This window comes from Odontesthes bonariensis, chromosome 24 (assembly GCF_027942865.1).
Source record: "Odontesthes bonariensis isolate fOdoBon6 chromosome 24, fOdoBon6.hap1, whole genome shotgun sequence".
NCBI lineage: Eukaryota > Metazoa > Chordata > Actinopteri > Atheriniformes > Atherinopsidae > Odontesthes > Odontesthes bonariensis.
The window spans coordinates 1141649-1153859 of record NC_134529.1 but is presented as its reverse complement, the minus strand read 5'-3'; the positions used below and the strand labels follow the sequence as shown (position 1 = coordinate 1153859).

Sequence of the window (12211 nt, the reverse complement as noted above, 5' to 3'; positions counted from 1 at the left end):
GCGGAGCCTGTGAGGGGCGGAGTCTGTGAGGGGAGGAGTCTATGAGGGGGCGGAGTCTGTGAGAGGGCGGAGCCTGTGAGGGGCGGAGTCTGAGTCTCTGCTCCTTCCTCGTTTTGGCTGCAGCCGACTTTGGAGCTGATCTGTGTTTGGGGAGGACTTCCTGGCTGATGTTTCCAGATGTTTTATATACCCCCACTGTTTTCTTTTCCCATGATGCCCTCTGTTCTGTGCAGTGCCCCAGTCCCTCCACAGCATGATGCTGCCACCCCCGTACTTCGTGGTTGGGATGGTGTTCTGAGGCTAAATGATTAGTTAAAGAATAACAAAGATTTAAAGAACTAAGAGAAAACTTTATCCTGAGCTTAAGGCTGCAGCTGTGACCGAGGAAGCTCCTGAACCACACACCCTGCTCTATGTTGGCCCGGTTCTGGTCCAGTTCTGGTCCAGTTCTGGCCCGGTTCTGGCCCGGTTCTGCTTGAAAACGAGAAACTTCCTGCAGCTCAGGCAAGAAAACAAATGCACTGGAAAAAATGCCCCTCGAAAAATTTGTAAAGAAAACAACAAATAAAAGACGTTTTTGCTTGAAATAAGCAAAAGAATCTGCCAATGGAACTAGTGAAAATCGGTTTGTCAAGATTTCTTGAAATAAGATGTGATATTTAGGACTTTTGAGTTAAAAGTGATCTTCAAATTAGCTTAAAAACCTCTTCAAATGTAGAAAAAAAAAGCTTGTTTCATATGAAATACGACTCAAAACAATTTGTTTTCAAGATATTCCAGATGTATTGTCTTCAAACAAGTCCCTATATCTGTCTGAAATAGAACTTGTTAGGCAGATATTTTGACTAGAAATGAGACAAATATACTTGGTAAGGCTTTGATTTTTTGCAGTGTGTAGATGTAACACGCGTCAGGTCGGCACTGAGCTGCTTCTCATTTAGCATGTCCTGCTAATGCTAATGCTAATGCTCTGGTGCTGGTGACCCGTCCAGCTGTTCCAGCTGCTCCAAACACCAGCGCACAGCGAACATCGAGCTGCTGGGAGGAAGCTGCAGAGCTGAGCAACTTCTGCTGGAACAGGGCGAGGAGGTGAAAGAGGAAGACTTGAGGTGCAGTTTCAGAACCACACATTTCCCCTTCAGCATCAGTACTTCGCTGAGCCGTCGATGTGGAGCAGCAGCACCTCCACCTCCAGCGCTACACCCAGCTCCATCCACCCAGAACACGGTGAGCTCTTTGATTTGAAAAACTGCTCTTGTTGTGTTGAAGACTCAGATCTGAAAATCTGTTCAGCAGAAGCTGCTTTAGGCTCAGAAACGTCTGTTTTTAGCCGTTTATCTGAGGTTTACGTGTGATTGTGGGAAAGAGGAAGTCTTTTCATCAGATAGTCGCTTTTAATCTGGAAAATCTAAAAGATGATTTCCTCTGATCGTAGTTTTTCTACTTGTCATAAAAGCCACAGATTATTATCAGCGTCACCAGAAAGTCGTTCTGAAACCAGAGAAACACACGAGGCAGCAGATTTAGTTCAAGGTCGGACTGGGAATAAGATTTAAAGCAGTTTAAACTGACTCTGGTTTAAAACTTTGACCTTTTAAAGTTGTTCTTTCAACCCTGAGTTTTAAATAAATCCTTTAAAACCAAAACCGGGAGGTTTAAATCCCACAAATCAGCCCCCTGAAATCAGCCTCGAAAACGGGAACTTTTTATCCTGATTTCTAAATTCTGAATTCAGATCGAATTAGTTAAAGAACTGAATGTAAACGCTGCTGTTTAAATCTGTTAAATGTGTCGTTAAATCTGTTAAATGTGTTAAATATGTGTTTAAATGTGTGTTTAAATGTGTGTTTAAATGTGTTAAATGTGTGTTTAAATGTGTTTAAATGTGTTTAAATGTGTGTTAAAAGTGTTAAATATGGATTTAAATGTGTTTGAAACTCTGACCTTTTCATCCTTTCTTCGTGTAAAACTTCTTTAAATCTGCGTCACTCTTCAGAAACCTGTGATCAAAATGTGAGCCTCAAGCTTTCAGTCCTGACCTCTGAATTTTAAGATCCTGACCTCTGAATTTAAAATCCTGACCTCTGAATATTAAATCCTGACCTCTGAATTTAAAATCCTGACCTCTGAATATTAAATCCTGACCTCTGAATTTAAAATCTTGACCTCTGAATTTAAAATCCTGACCTCTGAATTTTAGATCCTGACCTCTGAATTTAAAATCTTTACCTCTGAATTTAAAATCTTGACCTCTGAATTTAAAATCCTGACCTCTGAATTTAAAATCTTGACCTCTGAATTTTAAGATCCTGACCTCTGAATTTAAAATCCTAACCTCTGAATATTAAATCCTGACCTCTGAATTTTAGATCCTGACCTCTGAATTTAAAATCCTGACCTCTGAATTTAAAATCTTGACCTCTGAATTTAAAATCCTGACCTCTGAATTTAAAATCTTGACCTCTGAATTTTAAGATCCTGACCTCTGAATTTAAAATCCTAACCTCTGAATATTAAATCCTGACCTCTGAATTTTAGATCCTGACCTCTGAATTTAAAATCTTGACCTCTGAATTTAAAATCCTGACCTCTGAATTTTAGATCCTGACCTCTGAGTTTAAAATCTTGACCTCTGAATTTTAAGATCCTAACCTCTGAATATTAAATCCTGACCTCTGAATTTAAAATCTTGACCTCTGAATTTAAAATCCTAACCTCTGAATATTAAATCCTGACCTCTGAATTTTAGATCCTGACCTCTGAATATTAAATCCTGACCTCTGAATTTAAAATCTTGACCTCTGAATTTAAGATCCTGACCTCTGAATATTAAATCCTGACCTCTGAATTTTAAGATCCTGACCTCTGAGTTTAAAATCTTGACCTCTGAATTTTAAGATCCTAACCTCTGAATATTAAATCCTAACCTCTGAATTTTAGATCCTGACCTCTGAATTTAAAATCTTGACCTCTGAATTTAAAATCTTGACCTCTGAATTTAAAATCCTAACCTCTGAATATTAAATCCTGACCTCTGAATATTAAATCCTGACCTCTGAATTTTAAGATCCTGACCTCTGAGTTTAAAATCTTGACCTCTGAATTTTAAGATCCTAACCTCTGAATATTAAATCCTGACCTCTGAATTTAAGATCCTGACCTCTGAATTTAAAATCTTGACCTCTGAATTTTAGATCCTAACCTCTGAATATTAAATCCTGACCTCTGAATTTAAAATCTTGACCTCTGAATTTAAAATCTTGACCTCTGAATTTTAAGATCCTAACCTCTGAATTTAAAATCCTGACCTCTGAATATTAAATCCTGACCTCTGAATTTAAGATCCTAACCTCTGAATTTAAAATCTTGACCTCTGAATATTAAATCCTGACCTCTGAATTTTAGATCCTAACCTCTGAATATTAAATCCTGACCTCTGAATTTAAAATCTTGACCTCTGAATATTAAATCCTGACCTCTGAATTTTAGATCCTGACCTCTGAATTTAAAATCTTGACCTCTGAATTTAAAATCCTGACCTCTGAATTTAAAATCCTGACCTCTGAGTGGAGGAGTTCAAGTATCTCGGGGTCTTGTTCACGAGTGAGGGACGAATGGAACAGGAGATTGACAGACGGATCGGTGCGGCGTCTGCAGTGATGCGGGCTCTGCACCGGCCCGTCGTGGTGAAGAAGGAGCTGAGCCAGAAGGCCAAGCTCTCCATTTACCGGTCAATCTATGTTCCTATCCTCACCTATGGTCACGAGCTGTGGGTAGTGACCGAAAGAACGAGATCGCGAATACAAGCGGCCGAAATGAGTTTCCCCCGCAGGGTGTCTGGGCTCTCCCTTAGAGATAGGGTGAGAAGCTCGGTCATCCGGGAGGGGCTCGGAGTAGAACCGCTGCTCCTCCGCATCCAGAGGAGTCAGATGAGGTGGCTCGGGCATCTGGTGAGAATGCCTCCTGGACGCCTCCCCGGTGAGGTGTTCCGGGCCCGTCCCACTGGGAGGAGGCCCCGGGGAAGACCCAGGACACGTTGGAGAGACTATGTCTCTCGGCTGGCCTGGGAACGCCTCGGGGTCCCCCCAGAAGAGCTGGAGGAAGTGGGGACAGGGACGTCTGGGTCTCTTTGCTCAAGCTGCTGCCCCCGCGACCCGATCCCCGGACCAGCAGAAGATAATGGATGGATGGATGGACCTCTGAGTTTAAAATCCTGACCTCTGAATTTTAGATCCTGACCTCTGAATATTAAATCTTGACCTCTGAATTTAAGATCCTGACCTCTGAATATTAAATCCTGACCTCTGAATTTAAGATCCTGACCTCTGAATTTAAAATCTTGACCTCTGAATTTAAGATCCTGACCTCTGAATTTAAAATCTTGACCTCTGAATTTAAGATCCTGACCTCTGAATATTAAATCCTGACCTCTGAATTTTAGATCCTAACCTCTGAATATTAAATCCTGACCTCTGAATATTAAATCCTGACCTCTGAATATTAAATCCTGACCTCTGAATTTAAGATCCTGACCTCTGAATTTAAAATCTTGACCTCTGAATTTTAAGATCCTAACCTCTGAATTTAAAATCCTGACCTCTGAATTTAAAATCCTGACCTCTGAATTTAAAATCCTGACCTCTAAATTTAAGATCCTGACCTCTGAATTCAAAGGCTCAGGTTTAGAACCAGAACTCTAAATAAAACCAGTTCTTAAAGCTGCGTTTTGTGATCTGGTGAAAAAATAAACCCAAAGAAACTTTCAGATGGCAGCGAAGAACGAGGAGCCGAGAGTTCCTCTAACGCCTCAGGTTCCTCCTCTGAACTTCTGCCTCATGGACGCCATGTTTGTCCCCTCAGACTTCCCGTATTTTAAATGTCACCTGCAGGTAACCAGAAACACATTTAGAGGTGGTGAAGTTTCACCTCCGCAGGACTCACCTGCTCAGGGGAAAAGAAGCGGAACGACCCTTTAAGGAGCAGATTTACAGGAAAATTCAGATGAGAAAAAGGCCCAAATAAAACAAGGATGACTAATAAAATCTGAAAGAGCTTCACAGATAAAAGACCTAAAACACATTTTATTACAGGAAGTAAGTTCTGCAAACACAGGAAGTGTTTATGCTTTAATCAAATGTGAAAGGTCAAAGAAATGAACTCATTTAACCTGATCATTTAACACCTAAAACTAAAGTTTACTGCAGGGAAACAGTGAAAATGTTCAAGTTAAAGATAAAAAACATGAATAAACGAGTTTAATAAAGAGTTTTAGATTCAAAGTGAGCAGTGAAACCACAAAGAGGCTCTTTATCTGATGTAAAAACTGTTGGAAACGATGTGAAAGATGTGAAAAGAGTGGATATTACGAAGATGGAAAATAAGCAGACCGAGTAATATTATTGACATGAGAATTGAAAAAAAGGCTGCTTTCGAGGATGACACCAGACTCTTGACCTGAGGGGAAGGAAAGATGGTGGTTTTATCAAATGAGATAGAAATATTATGAAGTTTAGTTAGCATTGATTTAGTGCCAATTAGAAGAAGTTCTGTTTTACCACTGTTTAATTTAAGAAAGTTCAAAGTGAACCAGTGTTTCATTTCAATGAGACAACCAGTAAGGGACGAAGGTGGAAGTGTAGAATTAGGCTTAGCTGAGAGGTAGAGCTGGGTGTCATCTGCGTAGCAATGAAACTGAATATGATATTTGCGAAAAGTGTAACCAAGAGGGAGAAGGTAGACGATAAACAACAGGGGACCCAGGACAGAGCCCTGAGGAACACCTGAAGTAACGGAAACAGAATGTGATGTGAATGATTTTAACTGAACAAACTGAGTGCGACCTGAGAGGTGTGAATGAAACCAACTGAGAGGTATATTTACAATGCCAAAAGAGGAAAGTCTGTCGAGAAGGATATTATGTGAGAAGATGTGTAAGATGTGAAATAAGGAATAAAAACAGCTAAAACTAAAGTTTACTGCAGGAAAACAGTGGAAATGTGAAGACGAAACATTCTAATTGATTTGCTTCACAAAGAAATAAAAACCACAAACATAAATAAAAGCCACCGACCCCATCACGAAGCTTCGCTGTGCGTCAGATCGAAGTCGGAGATGAACAAACCGCACCATGAACTGGGTCACCTGCAGTCAGATGACCTCTTTTCTGCAAACTTCCTCCCGAACACCTGTTGCACCTTCAGCCCCTCGGCGAGCTACAAAGAGGACGCGTTCGTGTGAAACCTCCACCCGCTCAGACTGCCTCACGGGGTCATTTGCATGTTTAATGTCAGCGTTCAAAGCTTCTGGGAGTGAATCAGACTGAAAGTGTGTCACTGACGAAGAACAAGCTTCAACACTGAAAGTCAACTTCTTCACTCATTAAATCTGCTGGAAACCGGCTTCTGATGCTGGCCGGGTCCACGGAACCAGCTGTGTGCACTTCCATCTAACAGCCACCAGGGGGCGAGAAAAACGAGTTCATCTGAGACCTCACCGACCGGTTTATGGTCTGAACCGCCTGTTTTTATTCAGAAAGGCACATCTCCCTCACATGCATCACTACACATAATAACAATACACATAAGTACTCATAATAACTGAGTACAATAACTCAGTTTGCCAAGGATTCGGTGATGTAGTCCATACTGCCCTGCTGGATCTTTCTCCCACGGACCCAAACCATTCGGTTGTTTAGGAAGTAGGCAGCTGTAATTACCCATAATGCCTGTTTAAAGGTATCCCAGAGGGTGGGAGGACCCAGATGCCCCATGACATGCACAGTTTAACTGCCCTGAATAAAATGCAGGGATGTTAAAGCTCACTTTTTGGCAGCTTAACGGTTGTGTTCAGTTCCTGTGAGACTGGATGTGACGTCACCTCTAAAGACTCTTAAATCACACATTTCTGTAATGAATCTCTTTCTGTCAGACCAGATAAACTGAGTTATGGGCTGTAATCGGTTATAAGGAACCTTTAGGGCCAACGTAGATGGAATAAATGACTTTATAAATGAATGATTTTTTACATAATTTATCCTGAATGAAATCAAAGCATTTAAGGCAGAAACAGTCACATGATCATAACTTCAGATGGCTATTGTATATTATATATTTTTTATTTTATTTTATTCATTTATTTATTTATTTATTAATGTATTTTCTTTCTTGTGTATTTGCCTGCCGAGGGACTACGGATGAAAACTAGCTTTGTAGCTATAATCCGGCATATTTACATTTGTTTTTATACTGATGTTCATTAATGTGCATTGTCCCTATTCAAATAAATAAATTAAATTAAATTGAATTGAATCATAATAAACACTAACATGAGTCTTTATCTAATAAATAATCTGAACTGTTAAAGCGAACACGACTGAAACCGCTGTGATAATAACACCACTAACAGGAAAATGTTTAAATAAATGAATAAATAAGTTTATAAGATGATAAATTAAACTGAAATCACATAAAAAAATGTAATTATAGAATAATAATCATGCAGAAAATGGAATAAACACATTTTCTGCTTTAATTAAAGTTTGTTTTAATGTTCTTTATTTACTTTAAAAACATATTATTTTCCTTTACATCATATTAATCTATTTATTCCATTAGAACTATTTTTAATTTCTTTATAATTCACAGATATTTACTCCTCTGTTATTTCCTCCTTTGAGTTTTCTTCCCGTAACACACTTATTTCCTTGTTTTATTCATTTACGCATCGTTATGCAAATGAGGGGGCGGGGCTTCTTATTTGTTTAAATCAAATCAAATTATTTATATAGCACATTTCATGTACAAACAGTTCAAAGTGCTTCACATAAAATAAAAGCATTGCAGCAGGGAGTGGAAGAAGCATTAAAATACATAAAAGAATATAAAGAGAAACAAATAAAATCATTTAAATGAATTTAAAAACCAGCAACAGTCCAGATAAGTTCAAAGATATCGTGCAGATTTCATGCATAGACACATGAGAACAGAAATGTTTTTAACCTGGATATAAAAATGTCTCCATTTGGTGAAAGTTTAAATAACAGAAGATTAAAATAAAGCTACGAATTAAATCCGTTTTTAAAATGTTTGGTGAAATCAGAACCAAATGAAGAAATAAATAATAATAAATATGATTTAAAGGAAAATAATAAGTTTTTTAATAAAAACATTAAAACAAACTTTAATTAAAGCAGAAAATGTGTTTATTCCACTTTCTGAGTGATTATTATTCTCTGATTTCAGTTTCTTTTATCATCACAGAAACTTAGATATGCAGTAAATTATTTTTATATATATAAACACACCTCATAACGTCACGTGCTCTGCTGTGACGTGTGAGGTGTGTTTTAGACAATAATTTGGCTGTGAGCGGCCGCGCGCAGCGCGCTCACTTCTCTGCGGCGCCTCATCGATCCGGAGTCCCGGAGCTGATCACGGATTAACGGAGCTGACGTCACTGGCGGGTTTTTCTCGGCACCGACTTGAACCGGTGCGCGTGACTGCGAGGTGCGCGTGCGCGTGCAGGTACCGTGCTGAGGTTTAAGTGCTGACCCAGCAAATATCATCTGACTGTCTGTCCAGGAAAGAAGGTGCGCGTGCCTTCTGCTGATTTAAAAAAAAAACTGTGATTATTAGACTTTTAATTTTAATTTAATTTGAAGTTTTGTGGTATACGATTAAACTTTAATACTTTAATTTTCTCTTTCAGTGAGAACAAAGACAGAAATGTTGTTTTTCCTGTTTTTAAACCGGTTTCACCACAAAATGTGTCTGAGACGATCAGGGGCGTAGCACCAAATTTGGGGCCCCAGGAACAACCACTACCTGCATATTTGAACCAACATCGACCCTATGTTAGGCTTTTGGGACACTTGTATAGGTGAATAGTTATTATGAAAATAAATACATTTAAGACAAATATGGCTTCTATATCACAATTATGTGGTAGCCAACAAAATGAGAGATTATTTTTTTAATTATTTAACTTCGGCTGCTATCACAGCGGTATGCAACGGAATGGGATAATCAGTTACTGTAGGCTGTAATTTTGACATTTGGGCTCACCTTTCTTGGGAAAGAAATCAGTCAGCAGTTGCTTTCCTTCATTTTGTCTCTCTTGCCTTTCTTTTCTTTTCTGAAAGCCTGATTTTTTTTTTGGATGACATCTTTCATGTGCCGGCTGCTGCTTAATGCCTAATAATGAAGGGAGTGAAATTTATTGCGCATGTACAATCAAAAGTCCGCCAGAGGGCGGACTAAACCAATGCGCACTGATAATGGGGGTGTCTGATAAAGATTATAGCCTATTTGCAGGCTGGGATATACATTTCAACAGATGTATTTCCAGAGAACATTGGATTTGCATACATTACCAACATATATATTGACATTATTTAAAAAATGATTTTTAAAAAACGAAAGAAGAAAATTTCCCTTAGGGCCCCCCCTGTAGGCTGGACCCTGTGAATCAGTCTGACTTTTCCCCCCTGTTCGACGCCGCTGGAGACGATGTTTAACCACATTAATCAGCTGACTCGTAGTTATTTAGTGCAGCATAACTCAGATTAAAGGAGGCGTCCGCCCCCTAAAACACATAAATGTTGATACAAAGTTGTTTTTAGTTTATATGTGCTGGGGGTCATGTGACACCAGCATCAGCTTTTATAACAATAATCAGACATTTTATTCATAAGACAAATAAGAAACAGACAATAACCATGTACAATAGATAAAAAACTGGATTATGATCAGGATTGGATGGTTTAGATTCAGGGAATTTGAGGAAAACCAGGATTTTAGTTCACTAGACGGAGGGTGGGAGGAGTTGGGTTTACTGGGGAGATAAAGCCGGGTGTCATCAGCATAGCAGTAAAACCATTTTTAAGGATGTAGGATTTAGATGTAGAATAGTTTAAAGGGGAAGGGGCCCGGCAGTGAGCCTTTTTTAATTATTCTATGGGAAATATTGCCAGGAGTTAGATAAAGAAAAGAAGGGGCCCCAGGACTGATCCCTGGGGCACACCAGTGGTAACGGCTGAGAGGTGAGAGGTGAGATTCAAACCAGTCTAAAGGGAGTGAAACCAGTGGAGATGGTTCAGGTTGGAGCTCAGAAACATGAGATTCTTTCAGGTCCATCCAGAAGATAATCACACAGGTTGTATTTTAGGGATTTCTGTAGTTTCATGTTGAACTGAAGACACTAAAGAAGCCTCCGCGTGTCCCCAGCCACCACAAACGGCTGTAAAATGTTGAAGGTTGATGCTCCGTAACTGACGGGTAAAGGTGGGTATCATCTGTGTAGAATAGTTTAAAGGTGAAGGGGCCTGGCAGTGAGCCTTTTTTAATTATTCTATTGGAAATATTGCCAGGAGTTAGATAAAGAAAAGAAGGGGCCCCAGGACTGATCCCTGGGGCACACCAGTGGTAACGGGGAGGGCTGAGAGGTGAGATTCAAACCAGTCTAAAGGGAGTGAAACCAGTGGAGATCATCTGTGTTACAGGAAGCAACAGAATAGACGTAGAATAGTTTAAAGGGGAAGGGGCCCGGCAGTGAGCCTTGGGGAACCCCTTCAGAGCGATAACGGGTCAGAAATCTGACTTTCTCTCTCTGGTCTTTGTTACAGTGACAGAAGATGAATTTCTCCTCGGAGTACGATGACTTGTACGATGACTACAACAGCTCTGAGTATCCTACGGATCTGATCGGGCCGTGTCCGTTCGACGTCACCGTCGGTGTGAACCGAGTCCTCGGGCTCTACGTTCACTCCATCATCTGCGTCCTCGGCCTGGTGGGGAACAGCCTGGTGATCGTCACCTACGCGCTCTACAAGAAGTCCAAGTCCATGACGGACATCTACCTGCTGAACGTGGCTGTGGCCGACCTGCTGTTCGTGCTGGCGCTGCCGCTCCTCGTCTACAACGAGCAGTCGTCGTGGTCGATGGGGCCGGTGGCGTGCAAGCTGCTGCGCGGCTCCTACAGCGTCAACCTGTACAGCGGCATGCTGCTGCTGGCCTGCATCAGCACGGACCGCTACATCGCCATCGTCCAGGCGCGCCGCAGCTTCCGGCTGCGCTCGCTGTCCTACAGCCGCGTCATCTGCGTTATCGTCTGGATCTTTGCCGTCCTGGTGTCCGTCCCCACCTTCTACTTCTATCATTGGTACGAGCCGTTGCACTCCAAAGACGAATTCATGCTTGAGGAATACAAAGAGGACCAAACTCATCAAACCGTGTACGTCTGCGAGTTCCGGGCTGACAGCAGAATCACCGCCATGGCGGCCAAGGTGGCGATCCCCAGCGTCCAGCTGGCGGTCGGCTTCTTCCTGCCACTGCTCATCATGATCTTCTGCTACGCCGCCGTCATCGTCACCCTGATGAAAGCCAAGAACTTCCAGCGCCACAAAGCGGTGCGGGTGGTGCTGGCGGTGGTGGCGGTGTTCGTGCTGTGCCACCTGCCCTACAACATGGCGCTGCTGTGCGACACCGTCAGCATGTTCCAGCACCAGTCCTGCGAGCTGCTGGACCTCTGGCAGGCGTCCCTGACGGTGCTGCAGACCCTGGCCTACCTGCACAGCTGCCTGAACCCGCTGCTGTACGCCTTCATCGGGGTCAAGTTCAGGAACCACTTCAGGAGGATCTTCCGGGACCTGTGGTGCGTCAGCAAGAAGTACATGACCCCCCGCCGCTTCTCCAGGGTCACCGAGACCTACGTGACCTCGGTCCGCCGCTCGATGGACGGGTCCAGCGACGGCTCGTCGTTCACCATGTAGGACTCCTTATCCGGGCCGATCCCGGGGCCGATCCCGGGGCCCATCCCGGGGCCCATCCCGAGAGCCGATCCCGGTCTCGGACCTCAGAGAGCATTCAGTAGCGGCAGGATAAACCGTGTTGGAAGCTTCACCCGGGTCATCAGCACCTCAGTGACTCACCTTTGGTCAATCAGAAGGACCCAAAGTTCAGAGGCTGCTCCTCTGGATTGGTCCAGCATGGTCACATGACCTCAGGATGCTTCCTGTCCGTCTGCAGGCTCCTCCCCCTGCTTTTCCAGGATATTAACCTGGAACTTTTTCCTTTTGTCTTTATTTCCTCGTGTTTCTGTCCTGTTTCAGATCATTTGAGACTCATTTGAATGTATTATTACAGATTCATTCTGATAAATTCACAGATGTTGAAACATGTTTTTTGTGTTTTCATTTCAAAGAGTTTGATTTACT

The 12211-nt window shown here is 41.9% G+C and overlaps 1 protein-coding gene across 1 annotated transcript; it reads left to right on the top strand.

The window, feature by feature from the left end:
- Positions 1-1048: 1048 nt before the first annotated feature.
- On the top strand, positions 1049-11787 carry ccr6a (chemokine (C-C motif) receptor 6a). The gene is made up of 2 exons (XM_075459045.1): positions 1049-1227; positions 10622-11787. The coding sequence occupies exon 2, from the start codon at positions 10631-10633 to the stop codon at positions 11765-11767; it is 1137 nt and encodes a 378-aa protein (XP_075315160.1). The 5' UTR covers positions 1049-1227; positions 10622-10630; the 3' UTR covers positions 11768-11787.
- The last annotated feature ends 424 nt before the right edge of the window (positions 11788-12211 follow it).